General features: G+C 35.5%; 1 protein-coding gene across 1 annotated transcript in view; it reads left to right on the top strand.

Annotated features, from left to right (window-relative positions):
- Positions 1-8650, top strand: part of SUDS3 (SDS3 homolog, SIN3A corepressor complex component) — a 150527-nt gene extending 141877 nt beyond the window's left edge. The window contains exon 13 of the mRNA XM_061141888.1: positions 8539-8650. Coding sequence (XP_060997871.1) covers positions 8539-8626 — 88 coding nt within the window. The 3' untranslated portion in view covers positions 8627-8650. The remainder of the gene's footprint in view (positions 1-8538) is intronic.
- The last annotated feature ends 396 nt before the right edge of the window (positions 8651-9046 follow it).

Consider the following 9046-nt stretch of genomic DNA (forward strand, 5'->3'; position numbering starts at 1 on the left):
AGACAGCATATTAAAAAGAAGAGACATTACTTTGCCAACAAAGGTCTATCTAATCAAGGCTATGGTTTTTCCAGTAGTCATGTATGGATGTGAGAGTTGGACTATAAAGAAAGCTGAGTGCCGAAGAATTGATGCTTTTGAACTGTGGTGTTGGAGAAGACTCTTGAGAGTCCCTTGGACTGCAAGGAGATCCAACCAGTCCATCCTAAAGGAGATCAGTCCTGGATGTTCATTGGAAGAACTGATATTGAAGCTGAAACTCCAATACTTTGGCCACCTGAATGGAAGAGCTGACTCATTTGAAAAGACCCTCATACTGGGAAAGATTGAGGACAGGAGGAGAAGGGGATGACAGAGGATGAGATGGTTGGATGGCATCACCGACTCAATGGACATGAGTTTGGGTAAACTCCGAGAGTTGGTGATGGACAGGGAGGCCTGGCATGCTGCGATTCATGGAGTCTCAAAGAGTCGGACATGACTGAGCAACTGAACTGAACTGAACTGAAGTGGTTTTGTCATACATATTTTTGGTTAATATTATTTTAAAACTATTTTCAATTATTTAAAACATTGATGGACACTTAACAAAATTCTCTTAAAGGCAAGACCTATATTTTTTTAAAATCCCTTTGTTCATTTGCAAACTGATTTATTATAGAGGAATAAACACATGTAATTTACTAAGGAGTAAAATAACCAAAATATCTTTAAGGGTTCTACAGACAATGAATATCAAGTGAGAGCAAGCAGACAAAATTGACTGAACAGTGAGCTCATATTTCTTGTTGGTTGTGATGTCCAACTCTTTGGGACCCCATGGGCTGCAGCGTGCCAGGCTCCTTTATCCTCAACCATCTCCCAGAGTTTATTCAAACTCATGTCCATCGAGTTAGTGATGTCATCCAACCATCTCATCCTCTGTCATCCCCTTCTCCTCCTGCCTTCAACCTTTCCCAGCATCAGGGTCTTTTCCCACAAGTCAGTTCTTCACATCAGGTGGCCAAAATATGGGAGTTTAAGCTTCAGTATTAGTCCTCCCAATGAATATTCAGGGCTGGTTTCCTTTAGGATTGACTGGTTTGATCTCCTTGCCACCCAAGGGACTCTCAAGAGTCTTTTCCAATAGCACAGTTCATACCTGAGGTTGTTGGTATTTCTCCCAGCAGTCTTGACTTCAGTTTGTAATTCATCTAGCCTGGCGTTTTGCATGATGTACTCTGCGTAGACATTAAATAAGCAAGGTGAGAGTATACAGCCTTGTACTTCTTTCCCAATTTTTAATCAGTACGTTGCTTCATGTCCAGTTCTAACTGTTGCTTCTTGAACCACATACAGGTCTCTTAGAAGACAAGTAAGGTGGTCTCTTACTCCTTTCTCTTTTAGAATTCTTCACAGTTTGTTCTGATCCACACCGTCAAAGCCTTAGTGTAGTCAATGAAGCAGAAGTAGGTGTTTTTCTGGAATTCCCTTGCTCTCTCTATAGAATTGCCTATTTTGGACATTTCATGTAAAGGGAGTCGTACAATATGTGGCCTATTGTGCCTGGCTTCTTTCACTTAGCTCGCTGCTTTCAAGGTTTATCTAAGTTGTAGTATATATTAGTATTTTATTTGTTTTTATGAATCATTCAGTTCAGTTCAGTTCAGTCATTCAGTTGTGTCTGACTCTGCAACCCCATGAACCGCAGCACGCCAGGCCTCCCTGTCCATCACCAACTCCCAGAGTCCACCCAAACCCATGTCCATTGTGTAGGTGATGCCATCCAACCATCTCATCCTCTGTTGTCCCCTTCTCCTCCTGCTCTCAATCTTTCCCAGCATCAGGGTCTTTTCAAATGAGTCAGCTCTTTGCATCAGGTGGCCAAAAGCATTGGAGTTTCAGCTTCAACATCAGGCCCTCCAATGAACACCCAGGACTGATCTCCTTTAGGATGGACTGGTTGGATCTCCTTGCTGTCCAAGGGACTCTCAAGAGTCTTCTCCAACACCACAGTTCAAAAGCATCAATTCTTTGGCGCTTAAGCTTTCTTTATAGTCCAACTCTCACATCCATACATGACTACTGGAAAAACCATAGCCTTGACTAGACGGACCTTTGTTGGCAAAGTAATGTCTCTGCTTTTTAATATGAATCATTAGAAAAATTAGAAAAATCAAAACCACAATGATATACCACTTCATGTCCATTAGTATGGTCATATTTTAAAAATAAGAAAGAAAAGTAACAAGTGTTGGAGAGGATGTTGAGAAACTGGAACCCTCTTACATTGCTGGCAGGGATATAAAATGGTGCAAATATTGTAGAAAACAGTTTGGCAGTTCCTTAGTATCTTATGGATGAATTTAATAATAGAAGTCCTCAATTTTAATGAAGTCCTATCAATTGTTTCAATTAGTGAGTATTTTATAGGTCCTATTGAAAAATATCTTTGCTTATTCTATATTTGTCTTTCAGAAGCTTTATTTATTTATTTATTTTTGTATCCTTATGTTTAAGGTCAATCCCCTTGAATCGATTTTATGTATAGTGTGAAGCAAGATACTTTCTTTTTTCCATGTGGATTTCCATTGACTGAGCCCCAGTTTTGAAAAATCGTATCTTTCTCTGCCACACTACAGTGGTCACTTGGTCATAAATTAAGTAACTATATATTAATAGCTCTGTTTCCGGACTTTATTCTCGTCTACTGATCTATTCATCTAACCTTGCACCATTACCCCACTCTCTTAATTACTGTAACTTCATCACATTTTTTAATATCTGGAAATATAAATCTTCCAACTTAGTTCATCATCAAGATTATCTTGGATTAAAAAAAGATTATCTTGGATATTCTTGGCTCTTTTTATTTCCATATAAATTATAGAATTAATGTATCAGTTCCAACAAAAAGAAACCTGCTGGGACGTTGATTAAGGATTTATTAAAATCTATAGCTCAACTTAAGGAGAATGGCTTCTTTAAAATGTTAAGTCTTCCCCTCCTTGAACATTATTTTTTTCTGTATTTGTTTAGGTCTTGTATCAGTCAGGGTCCAATGAAGAGACAGAAGCTGGACCAGTAATTTAGGGAAATTTTAATATAAAAATTGGTTAGCTAGTAAAAAGGTGGATCATTATTCAAAAGTGCAGAAGATGACTATAAGGATTACAGCAGGAGCAACTACAGAAAGTTGTTAATACCTCTGGGGTAGAGATACAGTGAATAAGTAAAGATACTCTGAAACTTAGAAGGGTACACTATCCTCATTGCATAGGCTGAGATTCAGAGCTCTTTGGGGAAGGTGTGGGCACCATAGAAATATGCAGTCCACTACTGATGTAGAAACCGGAAGATGTGGGCTACACCCAACCTGTAGGAGTGGCCTATCGCTGGCAAGGAGGATGTTGCCAGAGGCATGGACTGAAGAGCTGGTTTGCAAGACTTATGATATGGTGGGGTAGAAAGTGGTGTAATGAGTATCCCTCACTCATTCCCAACCTCATAGAGAAAATCCTCAGTATTTCACCATTACATGTGATGTTGGGGCTAGTTTTTTTGTAGTTACCCTTTGTCGAAAGTACCCTAGTTTGCTAAGATTAAATGGTTATTTGACTTTTTCAAATACTTTTATTTATCTGCTGAGATGATTCTGTGTTCTCTTTTGATCTTTGTTCCCTTAGCATGGAGCATTATAGTGATTTCTTTTCAAATGTGAAATCCACTTTTTACTCTTGGAATAAACCAAATTCAATAATGATATAGCATCCTTTTTATGTATAACTGCATTTGATTTGATAATATTTTGTTTGGGAGTTTTGCATCTGGGTCAGAGAGAGTTTGAATTGTATTTTTTTCTTCTTCTAATTTCTTTGTCAGGTTTTGGTACCTGAATATTTGTATTAAGGTTATGTTGACCTTAAAAAATGAATTGAGAAATATTTCATTTTTTTATATTTCCTAGTAGAGGCTGTGGAAAGTCAGTATTGTCTTGTTTAAATGCTTAGAAGGATTCAATATCTGGGCCTAGAGATTTCTTTGTGGGAATGTTAATTACAGATTCAATTTCTTAATAGATATAGAAGTATACGGATGTTTTATTTCTTCTTCTGTCAGTTTTGGTAAGGTGTGTTTTTCTAATTCACTTAAATTGTCAAATTGCAGTGGCATTAAGTTGTTTATAATATTCTACTGTTATCTTTTCAATGCCCATAGGGTCTTGCTTGGCACTTATCAATTTTATTAACCTTTTTGAAGAAACAATTTTGGACTTTGTTGATTTTCTTTATTGTAATTTTGTTTTCTGTTCATTGATCTTTTGCTTTTTGTTATTTTCTTCCTTCTGCTTTCTTTGAGTTTGATTCGCTGTTTTTTTTCTAACTTCTTGAGATGGATGTTTATATCATTGGATTCCATCCTGTCTTATTTTCTAATATGTCTGTTTAAAGTTCTCCAGTGGGTAAGACTCCACGCTTCCACACTGCAGGGGGCATAGATTCAGTCTCTGGTCTGGGAACTAACATCCTGCATGCCACAAGGCATGGCCAAAAAAGAAAAAGAGAAAAAGCTGGTAGTTTTTGCCTTACCAGAGCTTTAGCCTCTTACCATACTTTTTGATATGCTGTATTTTTATTATCATTCATTTGAATATATTCCTACTTTCCCTTGTGATTTTTTTCTTAGTTTCCAGGCAGGTTTTAAAAGATTTTAAAATTATCATTATTGATTTCTAGCATAAATGCATTATAATTAGAATATATATTGTTTAGCATTAATTCTTGAGATTTTTAAAAACTTATTTTATGACCCATTTTAGATCATATATGGGTCCCATGTGCACTTGAAAAAATTTGTACATATACAGCTATCCTCAGTGCAGTGGATTCCAATCTATTGTTAAACATTCTAATAGCAAACAAATTAAACTTACTGTGTTGCTTAAATCTTTATACTCCTATCACTTTTTTGTCTGCTTGTTTTATTAGCTACTGAGAGGGCTTGTTAAAATATTCCACTATATTGTGGATTTATCTAGTCTTCTTTTTAGTTTTTTGATTTGAGTATTTTGAAAGTATGGTATTATGTGCATATGAATATAAAATTTGTATCTTCCTGGTGAATTAACCTTTTGAAATCTCTTTGTTATAGGACATGATACCAAACAATGAAATGATACATATTATTTTCAAAAGCATATAGAGTGTTCAATCATAAAATGATTTCAAGAAATAGAATGGTCAACATATAGAATGATTTGCAATTATTCATCAAGGTTTTTTTTTTTTTCATCAAGGGTTTTTGACCACTGTGGAATTAAGCTAGAAAACCTCTGACAGCTAAGAAATTCAGCACTATACTAAGTTTAAAAAACTCAGATTGTTTTCATTTATTTTAAATAAATTTTTAAAAAATTTAATTAAAATATTTAATTGAATTATAATTGATCTTCAACACTATGTTAGTTTCTGGTGCTCAGCATAGTGATCCAATATTTGTATGTATAACAATATAATCACCTTGAATTAATCTTTTTATTGAAAATTTTCTCTTTATTCTTAGTTATTCATCTCAACTTTAGGATTACTTGACTTAATAGCTTAATATTAGTATTGATATAACCATACCACCTTTTTTTTTTTTTTTTTTTTTTTTTTGGTTAGTGGTTTTTTTTTTTTAATTCTTTTAGTTTCATCTTTCTGTGTCCTTATGTTATGGAGTATAAGCAGCATATATATGGAGTATAAGCAGCATATAGCTGTTTTATTTTAATGCACTCTGACAAGCTAGGTCTATTATTGGAGTGTTTAATCCATTTATATGTAATTAATTACTGACTTGGTTTTATAACTACAGTATTACTATTTTTTCTATTTGTTTTCTTCCCCCCTCCTTTCCTGCCTTAATTTGAACCAATCAACTTCTTTTTAGTGAAACCAGTTTCTCTTTTATTAATTTGTTAGTTATATCTCCTTTTAGTAATTACTCTGAAAATTAAAACATATCTCCTTTGTTTATTTGAGTCTAATATAAATCAGTATTTTTACAATTTCTCAGACATTCTCGGGCCTATTACATTGTAATTTATCTTTCTTTAGCCTTTTGTTTTTAATGTTGATTCATTTAAACCTACATATATTTAAAACCCCATAGAAAATTATTGTTATTGTTTTCAATATTCATTTAGATTTACTCACTACTTTTCCTGTGACTCTTCAATCTTCTCTGCATTTCTGTCTAGGATCATTTTCCTTTTGCCTAAATAGTCCCCTTTGGTATTTAATTTAGTTCGATCCCCTGAGTTTTATTTTGTTTAAAAATATCTTTGTTTTACTTTTTATTAGCTACATTGTGTGGTATGCAGGATCTTAATTCCCAGACCAGGGCTAGATCCTGTGCCCCCTGCATTGGGAGCACAGAGTCTTAACCACTGGACTTCCAGGAAAGTCCTCTTTATTTCATTTTTGTATTTGAAGAATATTTTCAGTATTATAGAATTCTAACTTGGACATAAGTTCCTGTCTTTTTGTTTCCATCATCTCTGTTGAAAAGTCAATTCTCATTCTATCGCTTTCTTGCAGTTAATGTCTTTTCTTTTTTTCTGATGCTTTTGAAAAAATTTTTGTTTTTTTTTAATTAAAAAATATTATTGCAAGCATGTTGTTAATGGTAAATTAAAAGACAATCTCTTAAAACCTTTACTATTTCATTTGTTCTCAGATGAGGAAAATTTTTTATATTTTTATTATACTGTGATATGCTTAGCTGTGATTTTCTTTGTAGTTTTCCTGCTTGGGGTTCTCAGAAGTTCCTGAAAAAAATTTATTTATTTGGCTCCACCAGGTCTTAGTTGTGGCACACAAGATATTTGTTGCCACATGTGGGATCTTTTAATTGCAGCATGTGGGATCTAGTTTCCTGACCAGGGATGGAACCCAGCACCCCTGCATTTACAGCATCGAGTCTTAACCATTGAACTATCAGGAAAGTCCCTCAAATAGAATTTTTGGATGTTTGTATTTTATCCAGCTTTTCCAGTAATACTTGTTGGGAATATTGTCTGCCTCAGTTACTCCATCACGGCTGCACTTGAAAGTTCCATGACTTTTGTTTTTCTTCTGAACACTTTCTCTTATACAACCTTTGTATTTTATTTATGCTTCTGGTCCTTTGTGGTTTCTCTTTCTGCATATTGCCTACCTGGGCTGCTGGTCTTGCATCAGGGCTGTGTGTTCAGTGTAATTGGTGTCTCCTGTGGTTGTGCGATGTGGAGGCCCTGTCATTCACCCTGTGAGGCTCGGCATGATCTGGCCCTGTGCTTATTCTCTCAGAGACATTTTCCAGCCTCTCAGCATTGGCAAATATGCTTAGAACCCAGAATGGGCAAGGGAGATCTTCTGGGAGGCCTTTCTCAACACTTCAGCCAAGTCCTCTTAGAAAATTCTCATTAGCATGTTATATTATTTCTTCCCAGTGCTTCTCACAAGTGTACTTTCCCATTGATTTGTGGAACTGACTTAGTAATTTTTCTATTCTCCTCCAGAGAATAGAAATGTGAAAACACATGGTCTGAAATGTGAAAACAGTGACCTGGTTGGTCATGTTTACCACTATATTCCTTGTGTCCACCACGGTGCCTAGCCCACATTTAACAAATAAATTTGAGCCTTATAATGATGGGTGATGAAAAGGAGGGGATAAGAACCAACATTCATTAAAAATTTATCATTTTATTTAACCTTATCATCTTATTTTAAGGTTCACCTTAACTCTTTGAGGCAGATGGCATTTCCATTTTGCATAGGGTAGACCATGACTCCGAGAAGTTATGTTATTTCCCCAAAGTCACGTGGTTGATAAGTGCCCAATCTAGAATTCAATCCTAGTCCTACCTGATTCAGAAGGAACCCCAGCATTATGAGTTGTTAAATACTTCTCATTCTTCCAAGCTTTTTGTGTTTTCTTCCTTTTTTATTGACTTTTTAATTTTTATCTGAAACTGCTAGAATTTCGGATACTCCTAAAAAAACTCCAAAAAAAAAAAAAAAAAGGAAAAACAAGAAAAACATATAGAAGAGAAGTTGAAAATTTCTTTCTGTTACTTCAAAAGCAAAATGAGATGCCTTTTATATTTGGATGGAAGGGTTATGGAGGTCAATCTAGATTGTTGCGTGAACTCCTTAATTCCCAAGTGGTTCAGTTGAGGATGAGCATTAAGTTCTTTAATGACTATTGGTTAAGTTCAATTAAAAAGAGGTATTTTCAGTCATAGCAGGGACTATTTAGTGAGCACCTACTATGTGCCATGTACTACGCTGGTCACTTTACATACTTTCTCTTCAATGATTGAAATGCTTTTGGAAAGTAGGTATTATTATTCCTATTATGCAGGTTTGAAAATTGAGACTCACCAAATTAAACTGTTTTAGGAAGCTTCAGAGTCAGAATTTGAATTCCTTTGTGAACTTCCATAAATATTGCTTATTTCTGTATATACCACTCAAGCCATCAAGCCTGGAACACAGAAGGAGCTTAGTAAACGTCATTTGCTTTTTTCAGGTCAGTGATGATACAACAAGCTTCCCAGGAAACAACCATGAAGTCTTACAATGAAGCTTCTTTGTGTCTTGCCAAGGAATGTGAATAGCATCTCCAAACTGACCCTTTGGAAAACCTCGAAGGTTCTGAGTGACAGCAGCTTCCAAGTGACAAGTAAGGATCATGCCAGTCTCAACTGCAGGCTGTACTCTGCTGTTTTCTCCAAATATTTTCTGGTTGCAAATGTCATTGATCTGACAGTTGATTTCCCGAGACACATTAGTTCCAAGCTGGTGCAATATGAAAGTCTCTTCCTAAGGAAATTGGCCTTGTGAGTGGCTGTCTCCTGGGAAGATCATGCTGTACTCATTGCTTTACTAATATGATGAAGAGGCCGCAAATACAATTAGTGGGCCTGGTTGGTGATTTTCCAATAATGATATTTGGGGCGTATTATTGGTTTAGCTGTAATTGAGCTTAGGATGATCTGAAAACGTCTAAACCAGGGTGAAAGTCATCTGTAGCTTTG

The sequence above is a fragment of the Dama dama genome, chromosome 5, assembly GCF_033118175.1.
Source record: "Dama dama isolate Ldn47 chromosome 5, ASM3311817v1, whole genome shotgun sequence".
Classification (NCBI taxonomy): Eukaryota; Metazoa; Chordata; class Mammalia; order Artiodactyla; family Cervidae; genus Dama; species Dama dama.